Genomic DNA, 19306 nt, shown 5'->3' on the forward strand with positions numbered 1-19306 from the left:
AAAAAGCACTGCAGAGGGTACAAAATGAGTTAACGGATACGAGTTACACAACCTTAACTTTGCCAGTGACATTACTTTACCAAATAAGATGTGGAACAGAATGATTACCCTTACATCAGAGGTAGAACAGGAAGTAGCATCAATTGGATTGGAAATTGGATTAAAAATATTAGCATTGTCAAATCTTATCAACCCCTTTTTGCTGTAGGACTTCTTGAATAACTGTGTTGTTTTGGGAGCTTTCTCAATTCTTTAATTAAAGAGATTAAGAAAGAGCTTTCATCTCATATATGTTACTTAAATAAGTATGCTGTAGATTTAATTGAAGAAACTCATTACCTTATTGGTACATATTTGGGATACAGGAGAACTGGTAGGCGCAGTTGAACAAAGAAGAATACAAGGTTTCTGGCTAGGAATCTAACGGTGGTATTTAAATAATCCTCATTCTTGCATTTTCTTTTCTCTTTCCTTTAACCCGTCCTGGCCATTCATACTGGGACGTTGATTTGTGTCATATTTGACAGTTGCATGTTTTTGTCTGAAGGCATGAGTGAAATGAGTGCTTTAGTATAAACACTTTCAGTGGGGTAGTTTTGCTCAAATGAAGAATCCTGGTTTATTACGGTTTTATAAGGTTGTTTCGTGACATTACAATTGTCAAGGTTTGAAAACTTTTCCAAGGGCAAGTCCCCAAATAAACTGGGAGTCTGGAAGCTGCTGGGCCTTCATCTGCCATAAAGTTGTATAGATATTCTGGTGAATTTTAGTTTTTTAGAATAGATTATCATCAGGAGTTCAAAACTTAAACTCTGTTTTGTGATATGTATTTTTTCCAGTAATACTGAAAACCTTAAAAGGTTTGGGCTCACTGTAGCAATCCTTGATGGTGGGAGGTTGGCATTGCAGAAAACACATTGCAAATGCCACAGTTGTGACTGCAAGCAAAACAGAACAGTCCCATTCCTCCCTCACCATTCCACTGCAGCCTCAGATGTGGGAGGGATAGTTTGGGCCAGCAGGAAGAAAAGCTCTCCCCCTTCTCCACCCCAATTTGGGATTAATATAGGATCAGGTTTTTTGGACCTTGTTATGGGCATAATACTGGTTGCCTTTTTGAGGCTGGGGGGAAAAATTCCCTCCAATTGGCCTACGCAGTGTGTGTTTTTGTCACTTTCCTCTCAGGAGCCCAGGGATCTTGTGTGTAGATTAGGTGGCAAAATTCATTTTTGTTGCAGTTTGGCAGGCGTTCAGTTCAGGTTATCGTTCAGTGGGGATCTAATTTCCTGATGAACTGGAATTGGAAGTGGATTACAAGAAGGCGGGAAATGGGGATGGGGCTCCTAATGACTGATAAAGCAAGGAGACCTTCCTACTGCTTAGCTCTCTGATGGAGGAAGTGGGGGTGATGGAGTCCCAGCAGCATTGCTGGGATCAGATTAATGGGGTGGGGGCACAAACAGTGACTCTCCACCAGGTGCTATGGGTTACAAAAGAAGGATGATCTGGACTGGATTAGTTATTACCAGATAGATACCAGATGCATTACGTAATAAAGTTGTGGTCTGGTTAAATCCCATTTGTCTTGTATTTTTTCCTGCAGTATTAGCTACTTTATGTGTGATACTAATACTGTAGGTTTTCCCCAGGTAGAATAGTAGTAAATATTTTGTGTGGCTGGGGGTTTTATAATACTGCTTTCATTCTGGTGCAGTGGTTCTCAAACTTTCCAGACTACTGTACCCCTTTCAGGAGTTTGATTTGTCTTGCTTACCTCAAGTTTCACCTCACTTAAAAACTACTTGCTTACAAAATCAGACATAAAAATACAAAGTGTCGCAGTACACTATTACTGAAAAATTACTTACTTTCTCATTTTTACCATACAATTATAAAATAAATAAATTGGAATATAAATGTTGTACTTACATTTCAGTATGTAATATATAGAGCAGTATAAACAAGTTTGAGTAGCAGCCGTGTTAGTCTGTATGCGCAAAAAGAACAGGAGTACTTGTGGCAACTTAAGAGACTAACAAATTTATTAGAGCATAAGCTTTTGTGGACTACAGCCCACTTCATCGGATGCATAGAGTGGAACATATAGTAAGAAGAAATATATATATACATACAGATAAGTTGGAAGTTGCCATACAAACTGTGAGAGGCTAATTAGTTAAGATGAGCTATTAGCAGCAGTAGAAAAAAACTTTTGTAGTGATAATCAGTATGGCCCATTTAGATAGTTGACAGGAAGGTGTGAGGATACTTTACTACAAACTACAAAAGTTTTTTTGTAAAACTAGACAAATATCTAGATGAGTTAATGTCCCCCCGGGAAGACCTCTGAGTACCCTCTGAGATATGTGTACCCCTGGTTGAGAACCACTGGTCTGGAGAGTGGACAAAAGAAAGACAAAGCTACCATTTTCAGTGACACGTGTTTTATGCTCTGTTTTAACTTCTGCAGCAAGTGGATAGATTGAGGCTTTTATGTTGGAGGGGAAAATCACGGTATTGTTTGGTGTATATAACTTCTAGTTGGTTATCGTGTTTATGCATTGTTGACTTGTGGATGGTATGTCTCTCATTTTATTTTAAGTTGTTACCTTGCTGAACAGTGATTCTCATGACACCACAGTAGCGAGACAATCCAGTTGAAGAGATTGTAAATTCTTTCTTAAACACTGAATTAACCATCCCAAATGCAAATAATTAAAATGTAAACATTAATTATTTTGACACACAGCTCTTTTAATAACTTGACGCATGAGCATGTGTTATATCTTAGTAGCAAAAGCATATTTCAGTTGTGTGCTGAAAATGCTGTTTTTAAAGTATGATTATTCCCTACAGTGCTGTTTCTTTTATAAATAATTTTAAAAAATTCTGTAAAATTTCTTTGACTCATATCTTCCATCACATCCACCATCATGTGTTGGGTTTTTTTGTTTGTTTTTCTCTGCCAAAGTGGTTTGAAGCTTTAAAACTTCTCTAATAATTTTAAATTCCTGATAAGAGCAGTCCATACTTAGAAAATAAAATTTAATTTAATTCTTAACATATGGGGTATCCAGATGTGATATGGCAGCCTACATGGGCTATAATTTTCTTTTATTAGTTTGATTACTGATAAATAACTATATTGTTTGATAGACCAATCCATATGATTCAATGTTTTGGAATTGCTTCAAAACTGTGGACAAATGGAGTTGTTTAATCAGCAGTCAATTAATTAATACTGACAAATACCCAGGTCTGGTTTTTTGGTTTTTTTTATTATTATTATTTTATTTGTTGATTCCAGTTCATAGTAAATAAGACATTCTAGGCAGTGCATATCTCGGGGATTAATGCTTTCCTCCTTTGATTGTAGTTTCTTGGGTTTAGGCCTCTTACTTTATACTGCAACACCATCCAAGGCATAAATGTACTGTGTAACGTGTTATTGCTTAATCTAAATTAGGATGGAAATTGTCAGTTTACTGCGTTCCCTCAATATTTATGACATTGTCTTTCAGTAAGATGTCTGCCTGCAGCAGCAGGATTTTAAATACCAGTTATATTTATATATATTATTTTTGAATACTTTTATACGTGATAAAAAATGCTACTCACTATTTGAACACTCAGAGCATTGTCTTCATTTTGCATGGTGCAATTTCCTTGATTTTGTAAGCTTAAATTGAACTCTTGACAACCATTTTCTTTCCTTTTTAATGCCATGGATCATAAACGGACAAGCAGCAACAGAAGAGCAATGTGTAACATCTTTCAAGTATGATAGGCTCCACTTCAGCAGAGCACTTGTGTATGTGCTTAAATTCATCCCTATTCAGCAAAGCACTTAAGCATGTTCTTAAATCCCATTAACAGAATTTAAGCACATGCTCAAATCCTTTGTTAAATCAAGACCATAATCTTGTCCTAGATTATAAATTCAGAGTATTTATCCTTGTTTAACAATTGGCAGGAAATTTGCTGGTTTAAATTAGTTAAATTAGGTGAAATCCTATCTCTGTTAATATCAATGGGAGTCAGTGGGACTAGATATTATTCCTGGAACATCATACAAGAAGTCTTAAAGTGTGGGATAGAAAATTTACAATTATGTTTCTAGAGGGTGTCTAGTTTATTAATAATCTAGATTACCACAGTAAATACATTACTGTAGAATAATATATTGAAATCTTGTAAATTCCTTTCATTGTTGAAATTGTATTGAGATGCAATAAGTAATATGTTAAATCCCAAAGCAGTATTTTTGTAGTCTATATCTGTAAACTATTATAATAATTGATGACAGCCAGAGAATAGGAATAAACTTTCCATTCTTCTTTAACAGATCACAGAGCTATTGGATGTTTCAATGGAATTGGGATGCTTCTTAGCTGGAGCACTGATCTCTTCTCAGGGTCACATGGTTACTGAAGAGATTATGTCCTGTATTGAACCAATACGTGACTTTCTTGCCATCATTTTCTTTGCATCTATAGGTAACTTTTTTAGGAAGTTCATTAAGTGTCAGACTGCAAGTGGGGGGGGAGTTTTATGGGATTTTTATTTTGTAAAAATATTAAGAAATGTATTCACTAACTACATTAACTTATTAATGTTTTATTTTTAAATACAGTATTGATTTATTTATTGATGTGTAAATTAAATCTGTAATAACTCTGGCCTCTTACTGGCATTTTTAAATGCCAATTCTTGAGTAATTGTTAAATCTCTCAATTAAATTGGAGCTGTTTTACACACGGAGGGGGAGGGTGAATTTGGCAGGCTAGTGTAAACCTGTTGGTTATGTACAAGTGACTGGGTTGGAATATTCATAGCCAATAGTTCTCGGCTGAACTGTTAAACCACCAAGGGACATTTCAAGACACAGACAGCCTCAAGCCGTTCCACATCCTCCTTAGTATGAGTAAGCTTGGGTGTCTCCCCACACTTCCCTTGTTGCCCCCCTCAATGGCCATATTGGGATCTTTGGGCTGCCTATCAGCAGCAGCTCTCCAAGGCATCTAGCTCCCGGATTGAGCACCAGAATCTGCGCTCTTCTGTTCCTTCCACCCCTCCACCTCAGTCCCCACCACAGGAGGAGTTGTTGGAAGAACAAGAAAAAAGAGCTAATGAGGCAACCCCTTAAACAAATATTTGTCGTCCTCTGATGAAGCATTTATCTCACCCCCACACCCGCACAGATGATTTCAGACAATTTCAGGACTTGATGAACTGTCACTGACACTCTCCACATTACCTTGGAAGAAGTCCAAGAGTTCCAACATAGATTATTGGATTTTCTTCATACTCCCTCTCTACTCAAGTAGCCTTACCCATAAATGAGGCTTTTCTAGAGCCCACAAAAACAATTGGCAAATCCCTGCCACAGTGCCACCAACTTGTAAGAGGGCGGATACAAAAATACTACATTCCTGCTCGAGAATGGCATTTTTCTTCACACATCCAGCCCCCAACTCTTTGGCTATAGATGCTGTGAATGAATGCAACAGACATTATTAAAAAGGACGCTCCCTACCCCATGATAAAGATCTAAAGCATTTGGACCACTTTGATTGCAAGAGCTACTCATCAGCCTCTGTGCAGTTCAGAATTGCGAATTATCAGGTGCTCCTTGCTAAATACAACGACATTAAGTATAGCAAGTTTAACTCCTTTATTGAACATCCCCTCCAAGGATAGTTTAAGGCCATCTTCACTGAAGACCAGCTCCTAGCAATAACTTTTTTACAAGTTTCCCTCAAAGTAGCTGATATGGCAGCTCACTCCATCTCCGCAGCTGTTGTCATGTCGTGAGCCTCATGGCTGTAGTCTTCAGGAATCTCAAGGGAGTAATATAGTGGAAGGCTTTCCCTTTGGTGGTCTCAATGAGTCCACAGATGAGTCCTTACACTCTCTGAAGGAATCAAGGGCTACCCTTTGTTCACTGGAGTTCTGTACATCTGCAAGCAAGAGAATATTCGATAGGTCACAATGGGCTCAATTTTCTACTTACCGCGAACCCTGAGAACTTCCTAGAAAGAAACTTACACTACAGAAAAGAAAAGCGTTGGCTACTTTGACAGCAACAACTCAGCTGTCCTTGTCAGCCAACCATACATTTTGATACCTTTGTCCCACTTTTTGCATCTGACATTGCATCATCCTACTGTGATCTGCCCACCTTTTGGCAATCATCTCTCTCATTTTCTCACCTCATGGGAGTAGATTACTTCCAATAGATAGGTTTTGGAGGTTATAACATGAGGCTGCTCCATCCATTTCAAGTCCATATCCTCTTCCCATCCCCTTCATTGTCCCTTTCAGGAACCCATCTCATAAACCTCTGTGGAGACCAGAGGTTTTGTCCCTTCTGCATATAGGAACGGTGGAACTAGACCCCACCGAGCACAAAAGGAAAGTGTTCTATTCCAAATATTTTCTGGTTCCCAAAAAGAAAGGCAGTTGGAGACTGGTCTAGATCTCAGGATGCTAAATGCCTCCATCAAGGAGAAGAAGGTTAGGATGGTGATACTTGAAGCTATTATACCATTTCTAAATCCGGGATGACTGGTTCGCAACCCTCGATATACAAGACACATACTTTCATATTTGCAATACATCATTCTCGTAAGATGTTTCTATGTTGTGTCGTAAGTCAGAGGAGCACTTTAAATGTCAAGTGCTCCTCTTCAGGCTTCCTACTGCCCTCAGGATATTTACAAAGGTTATGGTGGTAGTTGCCACCAAATTTCAGTAATGGGGAGTAGTTGTCTTCCCCTAGCTTGATGATTTGGCTACACCAAAGTTCAAGTCACTATCGAGAAAGCTGTGACTCTGTTCAACATGCTAGAGCTTCATTTTAATACTGAGAAGTCCTCTCTCTCACCAGTTCAGCAAATAGAATTCTTAGGGACCATTCTGGTTGCTACAAATCCAGACCTTACCTACCAAAGGTCAGATTTACTATATTAACAAATTTGGTTATGCAAGTACAGAGGAGTCCTCAGATAACTGCCAGGACTTCTCTGCAGCTCCTCAGCCACATGGCAGCATGTACCTTCCCCACATCACATGCCAGGTTACAACTCTGCTGCTTCCAGGCCTGTCCAACAAACAAAGATTGAACAAGTTACTCTCCATTCCTCATCATCCATTCCTCATCATGTACTAGTGTCTCTTGACTGGTGGAAGAATCCCAGCAAAGTCCCCTTCACCCATCCACCCCCCACCATCACTATTGTTTCTGATGCTTCCCTTCTAGGATGGGGGGCTCATCTTCAAGAGCACACTATTCAGGGCACGTGAACCTCTCAGGGATCTTTTAACCTTCTGGCACTCAGGGCCATCAGAGTTGCCTGTCAACACTTCCTTTGTATGATCTAAGGACAATCTGTCCGAATGTCAGACAATAGGATCAGTATGTATTACATACATTCTCTTGGGGAAGCGAGATCCTCTTCCCTTTCTGCAGAAGCAATAAAGCTATGGAACTGCTGTGTAGTCCATCACATCCTTATTGCAACTGTTTGTGTACCTGGCCTCCAGAATGCCATAGCCAATGATCTAAGCAGGCGCTTCTGTCCAGATCATGAGTGAGAACTCAATAACACCATAATAAAACAGATATATCTTTCTTGGGCTTTCCCAGAAATAGATCTTTTTGCCACCACCACCAAGAGACCGTTTTGCTCAAGAGGAGGTCTAGGTTGTCATTCCTTGGGAGATGCCTTTCACATCTCCTGGTCAAAGAACTTGCTCTATGCTGTCTTCCAACACCTCTCATCCTCAGAGTCCTACACAAGATTAAACAGGACAAAGCCAAAGTTACTGTGATTGTGCCGACTTGGCTGAGGCAGGCATGGTTTCCATACCTAATTTGTCTCTCATCTCACCCTGCTATCAATCTTCTGTTAATGCCCGATCTTCTCACTCAGGACTTCGGGATGAAGAATACTTCCCAACCTGAACATTCTATGAATCAAAGCTTGGCGGCTGGTTGCTTCTTGGGAATAGAATTATCCTATTCTATAGAGGTTCAACAGGTACTGTTGAATACCAGAAAAGAATCAACTAGAAAAACTTACCTGCAGAAATGAAGAGGTTTTTACCACTGGGGTATGCAACAACAACTCTCTTCCACCAGCTCTCCTCTCTTGGAGATTATAGAGAACCTTTTCATTTTAAAGAACACAGACCTTTCTCTGGGTTCTGTTAATGTTCACATAACAGCCATCAGTGGGTTTCATTCTCCTGTGGAAGTGTGTTTGGTGTTAGCTCATCTTGCAACTTCAAAGTTCCTCAGAGGGTTATTTAATATATTTCCGCAGGTCAGGAAGCCCACCACCGCGTGGGATTTGAATTTGATCTTCAACACTCAGTTGAAACCTCCCTTTTGAGTCACTGGCCATTTGCTTGCTTTTCTAGTTATGCATGAAAACAACTTTCCTGGTGGCTATCCCCCTGCTCACATAGTTGGTGAGCAAGAGGATTGATGGCTGATCCTTCCTACAGAGTTTTCTTTAAAGGCAAAGTATTTCTCTGACCACATCCCTTGTTCTCACCACAGGTGACCTTGTATTTTCATATTTAATGTACCAGTTTTTCATCCTCAACCTAATTGGTGGAGGGAGGAAGCCACTCTTCACCTTTTATTAGCCTTTTATTTGGACAGGACTAGATCCTTTCGTGCCTCTCCTAGATTATTTATCTCTTTCACAGACAGAGTTAAAGGGATACCTGTGTTCACCCAAAGATATTCCAAATGGGTTTCTAGTTGAATTCTCTCCTGCTGCAAGGCTGCTAATGTCCAGCGTCCTCCTAGGGCTATAGCCCATTCTACCAGATCTCAGTCCACTTCTGTACCCCTACGAAAAAAAAATGACCTATTGTAAAAATTAACAAAGCTGCCACATGGGCCTCCATCCACACTTTCTCAAAGTACTATACCTTAGTGCATGTATCTCAGGCAGATGCTGCCTTTGGAATTGCTGCTTTCCAGATAGTCTTAGACCCTGCTCCAAAACACCCACCTCCATTTGAGGAGTACTGCTCATGAGGCACCTGAAGTGGAGCACATGTAAGAATATAACTCAAAGGAAAGGTTACTTACCTTGTACAGTACCTGGAGTTCTTCAAGATGTTTGTTCATATGGATGCTCCATTACCTGCACTCCTTCCCCCCAACTTCAAAATCTTTTTTACATGGGATAGAGAAGGAACCAAGTGCTGTTTGTCCATCACAACCCTATATACCCTTGTCCTCCTGCGGGAATTCTGTGCCAAAAAATTAAATTCTGTGCACAGTATTTTCAAATTCTGCATATTTTGTCAAAATAACACAATATAATCACACCAGTTTCAATTATTTTTGGTCATTAATTTCAAAATACCTGTCAGAAAGTATGTCTGTAACAATACAGACAACAAAAAAATTCAGGAAATATTTTTTGACAGATTCCTTACAAGGCATATTAATACAGAACTCTGAGAAATAATTAATTTAAACTATAATACAGAACCATATTTCCCACACCCCTCAGAAGCAGTGCAAAGGCTTGGAGGAGTCAGAGGTAATGGAGGAGCTGAGGGAGAGGGAAGTAAATTATTGGGAAGGAGCTGGGGTGTGAACTTGGAGGGTTGTTGGGTATGTGTGGGGGAAAAATATGGAACAGGTTTTTTTGGGGGGTGGAGAGGGATTGTTAGGGAGCTTCCCCCATGCAGACCCTGCTGACTCCAGCCTCTCCCATTCGGTCAAGCACATCTGCCCCTGTCCCCATGTGTTCTTGCACCCCTAAGTGTCACAACATCTCCTGTCCACATGTCCCTCAGCCCCCACTCACACACCCATTCCCCCATCCCTGTGTGTCCCTGTAGCGCTTCCTCCAGTCCCTATATGTCTGTGTCCCCACCCAGCCACCCCCTGTCCCTGTGTCCCTGCACCTCCATCCCCATGCATCTTTTGTGCCCCCATTCAGCCACCCCCCGTCCCTATGTGGCGCTGCATCCTTTCCCCCCCATCACCATGTGGCCCTGTGCCTCCACTCCCATTCAGCTCCTGCCCCAGTCTGTCCTCCCCCACTAGCCCTTATGAGCCCCTCTCTGACCCCCTCCACCACCCCACGCTGTCTGTCTCCTCATAGCCCCTGTCTCCTGACCTGGTCTGACAGGCACTGTGAAGAAGGCAGGTTCTTTCTCTTTCCTAGCTGTCCAGGAACTGCTGCTGTGTTCTATCACCACATCGCCTTCTGGTGGGTAAAAGGTGGAAATGCAGCAACATTTCGGCAGAAGCTTTTTTTTTTTCCCTGCACAAAAAAATAAAAATATGTGCAGCTCATTAATTATGCACGTGTGCAGTAGCACAGAATTCCTCCAGGAGTAACCCTTGGTACAAAGCATGAGGATAGCTAGGGTGTGTGCATGGACCAAACAGGTTTTTCTATCACCTACCAAAAATCTCTCATCAAAGGGGCCTGGGGCACATACACACCTAAAGTGGAATAATCATAGGGACAAACATTTGAAGAACTCCAGTTACTTTACAAGTTAAAAAATCTTTCCTAATCTTGTAGCTTCCCCCCAGAACCAACTAAACAAAAGCAAAAGAAATCACAATTATCTTGTAACATAACTATGTTGTTCCAGTGATTTCCACAGATGTATTTAAGAGAAACTATTACAAAGAAAACCAATCAGGAATTCATCATCCTTTGTATGTTTAGAAATGTACATGTAAATGTTCTTGTGTTATATTCACTATTACTGGAAAATGATATGGTAAAGCAATAATATTTCTAACCCATTCTCGGTTTCTCTTACAGGGCTTCATGTTTTCCCCACCTTTGTAATATATGAACTCACAGTCTTACTATTTCTTACATTATCAGTGGTAATAATGAAGGTATTTTTTATTTATCTTTTGATAACATAGTATTTTAAGTGCTGCATGCCATATAATACATGTAATATTTAAAAAGAAGTGCATAAGTATAGAATTGTCATGTTGGCAAAGATTTCTTCTGAATACAGTGAGTAGTGTCTGTGAAATATAGTAAATGTTTTATATAATAATAATAATAATTAATACCTAGTGCTTTTCATCAGTAGATCTCAAAGCACTTCACAGTATTTGATGTATTTATCCTTGCAACACCTCTGTGAACTAGGGAAATATATAAAGTGTTATTACTTTGAAGAATGTGTTTAATATCAGTTTTTGCTATATATTCTGTAATTTTTACTTAGTATTATATTTTGATGTGAGACTCCCAGTATTTAATGGGACTTTTTAACATTAAAGGGGGCTGTTAAATTTAGATTGACATCCATGAGTCTAGATTTTGCAGGATGTATGCCAGCATTATCAAATGTTTTCACTAAACCAAATTCTGTACTACTTGTAGACTGTATAAAGGACAGCTGCTAATGAACAGTCTGATTTAAGTGTTTAAATGCACAGTAACTGTTGGTTCAGAAGACCATTGTGCTGTTCAATACACGATAATAGAATACCTGGTGTAACTGTTGTTGTATTGATTACAGAGAGCATGCTGTTTTATCTACCATACTTCTAAAAACAAACTTTGTTTTTTAAAGTTTGTTTTGGCAGTGCTTGTCCTTTCTCTGATTCTTCCAAAGAGCAGCCAGTATATCAAATGGATTGTCTCAGCAGGGCTGGCTCAAGTCAGTGAGTTTTCTTTTGTTCTGGGAAGTAGAGCACGCAGAGCAGGGATCATTTCTCGAGAGGTGAGCTCCTTAGAGATATCCACTTCATTTTTAGAAACTGAGTAGTTGATTGGGTTTTGTATACTATATTGTATCTGAAACATACAGTCTAAATTGGTAATCTTTTGCTATCATCTTGCACATGCTAACTAAATGAAATAGGCCTGCATAAATCAGAAGATATTTGATGCATGCAAGTCTTTCATAAATGTAACTTCGCTAAATAATTTATGCATCATTCATATAATTTCATATTGGGCTTCCATATTTTTAAAATGCAGCTTTCCCTGTTGGGTAACTTGTTTTTAATTTAGCACAGTCTTTAATTCTATAAAGAATAACAACTCTAAAGTTTTGTACTTGATGGAGAATTTCTGATGACACCCAAATTATTAAAGCTAAGATTGAAGACCCTTTAAAATATCGTAGATCTATATGTAACTGATAGTTATTGAAAACGACTAATGAAATAACAGTGGCCTACAGCTACAGAGTGTGGGGACAGGAGACATACTAGTTTCCCAAACACATCTGTCAGCATACCTTAATCTTGACTTCCAAAACCTGTTGACTTAAATTGTTTTAAGCAAAAATGGCCAGCTTTTCCATAAGTTATGAAAACATGCACTACAGTGAGACCATCAGACTTATTTTCATTTTCAAGCTATTACAACCTTGTTCTCTAGAGGGAAAGCTTGTTGTATGAATTGCAATGAACTGTGGCTGCAAACATAGAATCATAGAATATCAGGCTTGAAAGGGACCTCAGGAGGTCATCTAGTCCAACCCCCTGCTCAAAGCAGGACCAATCCCCAACTAGATCATCCCAGCCAGGGCTTTGTCAAGCCTGACCTTAAAAACTTGTAAAGAAGGAGATTCTACCACCTCCCTAGGTAACGCATTCCAGTGTTTCACCACGCTCCTAGTGAAAAAGTTTTTCCTAATATCAAACCTAAATCTCCCCCACTGCAACTTGAGACCATTACTCCTCGTTCTGTCATCTGGTACCACTGAGAACAGTCTAGATCCCTCCTCTTTGGAACCCCCTTTCAGGTAGTTGAAAGCAGCTATCAAATCCCCCCTCATTCTTGTCTTCCGCAGACTAAACAATCCCAGTTCCCTCAGCCTCTCCTCATAAGTCTTGTGTTCCAGTCCCCTAATCATTTTTGTTGCCCTCCGCTGGACGTTTTCAAATTTTTCCATATCCTTCTTGTAGTGTGGGGCCCAAAACTGGACACAATACTCCAGATGAGGCCTCACCGATGTCGAATAGAGGGGAACGATCACATCCCTCGATCTGCTGGCAATGCCCCTACTTATACATCCCAAAATGCCATTGGCCGCCTTGGCAACAAGGGCACGCTGATGACTCATATCCACTTTGTCGTCCACTGTAACCCCTAGGTCCTTTTCTGCAGAACTGCTGCCTAGCCATTCGGTCCCTAGTCTGTAGCGGTGCATGGGATTCTTCAGTCCTAAGTGCAGGACTCTGCACTTGTCCTTGTTGAATCTCATCAGATTTCTTTTGGCCCAATCCTCTAATTTGTCTAGGTCCCTCTGTATCCTATCCCTACCCTCCAGCGTATCTACCTCTCCTCCCAGTTTAGCGTCATCTGCAAACTTGCTGAGGGTGCAATCCACACCATCCTCCAGATCATTTATGAAGATATTGAACAAAACCGGCCCGAGGACCGACCCTTGGGGCACTCCACTTGATACCGGCTGCCAGCTAGACATGGACCCATTGATCACTACCCGTTGAGCCCAACAATCTAGCCAACTTTCTATCCACCTTTATAGTCCATTCATCCAGCCCATACTTCTTTAACTTGCTGGCAAGAATACTCTGGGAGACCGTGCCAAAAGCTTTGCTAAAGTCAAGGAATAACACGTCCACTGCTTTCCCCTCATCCACAGAGCCATTTATCTCGTCATAAAAGACAATTAGATTAGTCAGGCATGACTTGCCCTTGGTGAATCCATGCTGACTGTTCCTGATCACTTTCCTCTCCTCTAAGTGTTTCAGAATTGATTCCTTGAGGACCTGCTCCATGATTTTTCCAGGGACTGAGGTGAGGCTGACTGGCCTGTAGTTCCTTTTTCCAGTCGTCTGGGACTTCCCCCAATCGCCATGAGTTTTCAAAGATAATGGACAATGGCTCTGCAATCACATCTGCCAACTCCTTTAGCACTCTCGGATGCAGCGCATCCGGCCCCATGGACTTGTGCTCGTCCAGCTTTTCTAAATAGTCCCGAACCACTTCTTTCTCCACAGAGGGCTGGTCACCTCCTCCCCATGCTGTGCTGCCCAGTGCAGTTGTCTGGGAGCTGACCTTGTTTGTGAAGACAGAGGCAAAAAAAGCATTGAGTACATTAGCTTTTTCCACATCCTCTCTCACTAGGTTGCTTCCCTCATTCAGTAAGGGGCCCACACCTTCCTTGACTTTCTTCTTGTTGCTAACATACCTGAAGAAACCCTTCTTGTTACTCTTAACATCTCTTGCTAGCTGCACCTCCAGATGTGATTTGGCCTTCCTGATTTCACTCCTGCATGCCCGAGCAATATCTTCCCTGGTCATTTGTCCAGTCTTCCACTTCTTGTAAGCTTCTTTTTTGTGTTTAAGATCAGCAAGGATTTCACTGTTAAGCCAAGCTTGCTATATTTACTATTCTTTCTACACATCGGGATGGTTTGTCCCTGTAACCTCCAATAAGGATTCTTTAAAATACAGCCAGCTCTCCTGGATTCCTTTCCCCCTCATGTTATTCTCCCAGGGGATCCTGCCTATCAGTTCCCTGAGGGAGTCAAAGTCTGCTTTTCTGAAGTCCAGGGTCCGTATTCTGCTGCTCTCCTTTCTTCCCTATGTCAGGATCCTGAACTCGACCATCTCATGGTCACTGCCTCCCAGGTTCCCATCCACTTTTACTTCCCCTACTAATTCTTCCCGGTTTGTGAGCAGCAAGTCAAGAGCTCTGCCCCTAGTTGGTTCCTCCAGCACTTGCACCAGGAAATTGTCCCCTAAACTTTCCAAAAACTTCCTGGATTCTCTGTGCACCGCTGTATTGCTCTCCCAGCAGATATCAGGGTGATTGAAGTCTCCCATGAGAACCAGGGCCTGCGATCTAGTAACTTCCGTGAGTTGCCAGAAGAAAGCCTCGTCCGCCTTGTCCCCCTGGTCTGGTGGTCTATAGCAGACTCCCACCACGACATCACCCTTGTTGCTCACACTTCTAAACTTGTAATAAATTTGTCAATAAAAATTGAGCCCACAGTCTCAGCACAAAAAACAATATAAATAAATCTATTACTTGAGCTAAAGAACTCCTTTATTCTGTGATAGCAGGAAGCTGTATAGTTGTTGGGGCCAGTTACATATAAGGGAGACATAAAAACATAGTGTATTATATAGGCATTCTTACTAATGGCAGTATGCTCCCCTCCATAACATGAAGAGTTATAAAAACTGCACTTTTGTAAAATAGTTGCAGCCTGTGCAAACAGAGATCACAATTGTGTGTGCATCCGATGAAGTGAGCTGTAGCTCACGAAAGTTTATGCTCAAATAAATTTGTTCATCTCTAAGGTGGCACAAGTACTCCTTTTCTGTGAGAATGGTTTTTCAACCAGTTATGCACCCACCTTTAGAGTAGCTCCATCTAGGCTATATTTCCCGTGGTTTGTTTATGAGACGGTCATGCACAATCAAAAGCCTTACTTAAGTCAAGGTCTAGCACTTAAATTTCCAAAAAAACTATTTGTTTTTAAATTTTTTAATTAAAAGTAACGATTTTAAACTCTTCAGGATGTACAGTCATATAGTTATGCCTTTAGAATGAATGTAATCACTTATGGTATGGATTATGGCTTGATTTTTATCTGTAAAATGGCTAGCACATTTTGGTGTTAATTAACACCAAATATAGTTTGTGGTGTTTTTTTTTTGTTCGTTTTTGTTTTAAATGTAGTTGATACTTGGCTTTTGGTCTTGTCCAATATTGCATCCTGTGGGTTGCAGTTTTAAAATTGTCCTGTAAAATATACCAATAATTATTTGCATTTCACTACTTAATTTGTGAATACATTTGCATGTGCAATTGCAGGCACAGAGTTGGAGGCCAGTCTGAGGCCTCTATTAAAAGTGGTCCAGAAATTCCCTAATTGGCATATCTCATTAACCTTCCCAACCCTTCCTTAGTTTATTGCATAACTATGAATATGAACTGTAGAGAAGTAATGGCATTCTGATCTCTAATTTTCAGGTATACCTCCTTATTTTGAGTGTAACTACTCTAAGCCTTTTGCTTGCTCCAGCACTGTGGAGAGCTGCACTTATGAAATGTGTACCAAGACCAGAGAGACGATCAAGTACCTGACAAGACTTGTATGGAAATAATAAATTTCTTTGGAAAGAATCTCCTCATTGCTCATTGTGTTTCTATGCAGCTAGAAAACAGGAGGTTTTGATATTCCTCTAAACATGCACTTGGTTCTGAGCCTTATACTGATTTTAAGAAACAAAACAGTACATAAAAAAGGTTGGTATTTTAATGATGGCACAGCTTTTACAGGAAACTTTGTCACATATTAGAATCTGCCAGAATAACTTTTGATTTTGATCCAATCAGTTACACAGTGTAGAAATTATTTTTTTAAATATTGCATCATGCAGTCGCCTTGAATATTTTGCCTGGATGTGCCTTTTTATTACATTGATTTTCATCATCTACTGTTCATTCATCACAAAATTTTGTTTTTAAAAAAAAAAAAAAGAGGGGGAAGGACAAAGAAAATTCAAGTTATTTTATCGTGCCCATGGTACCTTCTTAAAATAACTCTTGAGAAAGTTAAATGTAACATTCAAGAGTTAATATGCTGGTCCGACATCAGCCACAAAACATATATATCCAGTAGTGTGTAAACTCTGGCCCTTTAAGGGAGAGATGAGGTTTAACAACTCTAGCTTTCAGCTATTTTAAGCATTAAAATATATATCCCCAAATGATGCAGCCAATATTGTATGATATTGTACTTTTGATTTTTGTTATACCTCTTAAAGCAGATATTATGTATTTGCTTAGGGTTGTAACTTTAATTCATTTTAATTTGTTCACATATTTATTGACTACATTTGTGACTAAAAGTTAACTGTGATCAGATGGTGTCCTGACTTTTAAACTGTTTTTAAGACTGACACCAATTATCAACATCTCCCGCTACTGATTATTGTTATACTAATTGTTTACATTTTTTTAATTAATTGTGACCAAAATAAAATGGTACAAAAAGAAAGCCTAAATATTTCAGAATTGAAAATAGATGTGAAAACATTTCAATGACTCTCTAAAAGTGCTTTTGGATGAATGTAGTTAACTTATTCTACATTAAAAATGATTTTGTATAAATTATGTTTCACAAAAGAGGGACAATTTGGATGTGTTGAGAACATGCATAACTCAAAACTTCAAATTTATACTGAATAAAATGCAAGCTTTTTAAAGTGATATTAAAAACATTTTATATTCATATTTGTGATATACGTATGTGCTTCTGTTTTAACAAATTCTTAAAATTTAGTCTGTGTAATAGAGTAAACCTTGTGAAAGCCGCTCTTTAAATGTCATAGTATGAGCTAACAGAATGTAGTTTACTCTGACAAACTATGAAGATTTAGCTTGTGATTTTTGTTTAAAAAAAATGTTTTTGTTAAAATAGAAAGATATATAATTTGTCAACATTTTAGATCCAGTATTATTACACTGCCATATGAAATACCATTTTTGAGAGTCAAAAATAGAAAAATGCACATTAAATATGCATTGTAGAATTTCTTAATTTGCTAGTGAAATCTAAAAAAATCTACCAACTGAAGCACTGTTCAATTAATAAACATACCATCTTTAACAGAAAATAACTTTGAAGGCTCTTTATTTTAATTTTTTCATTAATTTCAGCTATAGTTTTCAGCTGCAAATCAGCATTTGACATTCTAATTACAAAAGTAATTGAAATAGACTGGCAGCATTACCGTACATTTGTTTAAAATAATTTACCGTTCTTTGAGTGATTTGTCTATAAGTATTCCACTTCTGGTGTGCCTGCACTTGAAATTGGAATTTTAGCTAGTGGTGTCCATTGGGCCTCACCTGCACTATCCCACCAACCTGAGGGCATAAAAGGTGGAACAAGGCCAATGATCATCAGTTCCTTTACACCTGTGGCTGCGAGATGTAAGAGAGCAGTGCCCATCTGTTGTACTTGTGCTTCTTCAAGAGAAATTGTATAGTTATCTTTAGCTTGGGTTAATTAGTGTGGGGAAATTTATGTAAGCTTTATTCGTGTGGATCTTGTTTTTTTTCTTTGCCGGGTACTGGGTCTTCAGTCTCATGGCTGATCAAAAATCCCTCATTTTTTAAATACGGTTTATGTGAGGTGGCTGTTCCTTTCAATAATGGACACTCAATGTTTATTTTATCTTGGTGAGCAGCATATCACCAAGGAATGTACTTTGACATTTTGTTTTTAAAACAGACTTGCTTAAAGGTTTTTCTTTTAAATAAGTCTGAGGCTTTCCTGAGACCAGGATAGGCAGGATTCATCTGATTCAAAGCAGTTCTCTACAAAAAATGCCCTGGCAGCTATTGCCACTGACTCAAGTTTTAGGGATCCTGCTTCTTTACTGAAGCATTCCTCTGCTACTCCTGCTGTCATTCCTTCCTTCCTGAGAGGTCTGACAAAATTGCCTCTAAATTCTTTTTGTACTGAGTGGGCTACTTTAATTCCACTGAGTACTACTGTTTTTGGAAGGGGTGAGGAATAGAGGGTATGGGTGGGTGTAGTGAGAAGTATGCAGGGGCGCTTGCCCCCAGAGTGGCTTTTCCATATCATCACACAAAAGTCCCTGTCCCCACCATTTGCAAGAGCCCAGAGGGAAGCAATTCACTCTGCAACAGCACTTTCTGGAGCTAGGTGGGGGGAGGGGAAAGAGGGAGTACAAGAGAGGTGTTCTTGGGTAACATGGGTGGGGTTACTTAGAAGGGGATAAGCTAAATGGGGGGGAGGGGCAAGGGGAACAGGAGAGGAGAGGGTAAGAGGGACAGGTATGGAATGAAGCTAAGTTGGAGAGCAGTGATGGTGGGGAAGATGGAGCAAACAGCTGATCAGCACAGGGCAGAGAAAATCCAATCAAAACTGGAAAGTTCTCAATGTCTGAAATCTCTGCTTTGGCTGCTTCTGCTCTTCCCGTTGAAGTTTCTGGCTGGCTTCTCCCTGAAGTTGTCTCCAAGCCCACCAGGACGGGGGGGAAGCATCACCTTCATCCTAGTGTCCCCAGAGTGGCCATCCTGTGGAATTGGATATCCTATCAAGTAACAATTTCAGCCTTCATCTACCAGGGTTACAAAATACCTTAGACTGCTAAACCACTAATGGTCAATAAAGCACTCCCTCACCCTGACAGTGTTCAACCAGTGGGGATTCACAAAAATCCACATTTTCCACACCTCAGCTCTAGGTAGGATAGCTGTGATGTTTTGGGGATAACCCAGACCAGTAAAGGGTTCTGTCACCCCCTGCCCTGTAACCTTG

The 19306-nt window shown here is 39.9% G+C and overlaps 1 protein-coding gene across 3 annotated transcripts in view; it reads left to right on the forward strand.

The window, feature by feature from the left end:
* The window catches only part of SLC9D1 (solute carrier family 9 member D1), a 71931-nt gene extending 55795 nt beyond the window's left edge, over nt 1–16136 (forward strand). For 2 of the 3 annotated variants that reach the window (XM_073350459.1, XM_073350477.2), the window contains exons 10-13: nt 4346–4496; nt 10818–10897; nt 11539–11742; nt 15982–16136. In XM_073350459.1, the coding sequence (XP_073206560.1) occupies nt 4346–4496; nt 10818–10897; nt 11539–11742; nt 15982–16095 (549 nt within the window). In that variant the 3' untranslated portion in view covers nt 16096–16136. The remainder of the gene's footprint in view (nt 1–4345; nt 4497–10817; nt 10898–11538; nt 11743–15981) is intronic. The other variant, XM_073350468.1, reaches the window with a different exon arrangement.
* Nucleotides 16137–19306: the final 3170 nt, after the last annotated feature.

This window comes from Lepidochelys kempii, chromosome 1 (genome assembly GCF_965140285.1).
Source record: "Lepidochelys kempii isolate rLepKem1 chromosome 1, rLepKem1.hap1, whole genome shotgun sequence".
NCBI classification, from domain to species: domain Eukaryota; kingdom Metazoa; phylum Chordata; order Testudines; family Cheloniidae; genus Lepidochelys; species Lepidochelys kempii.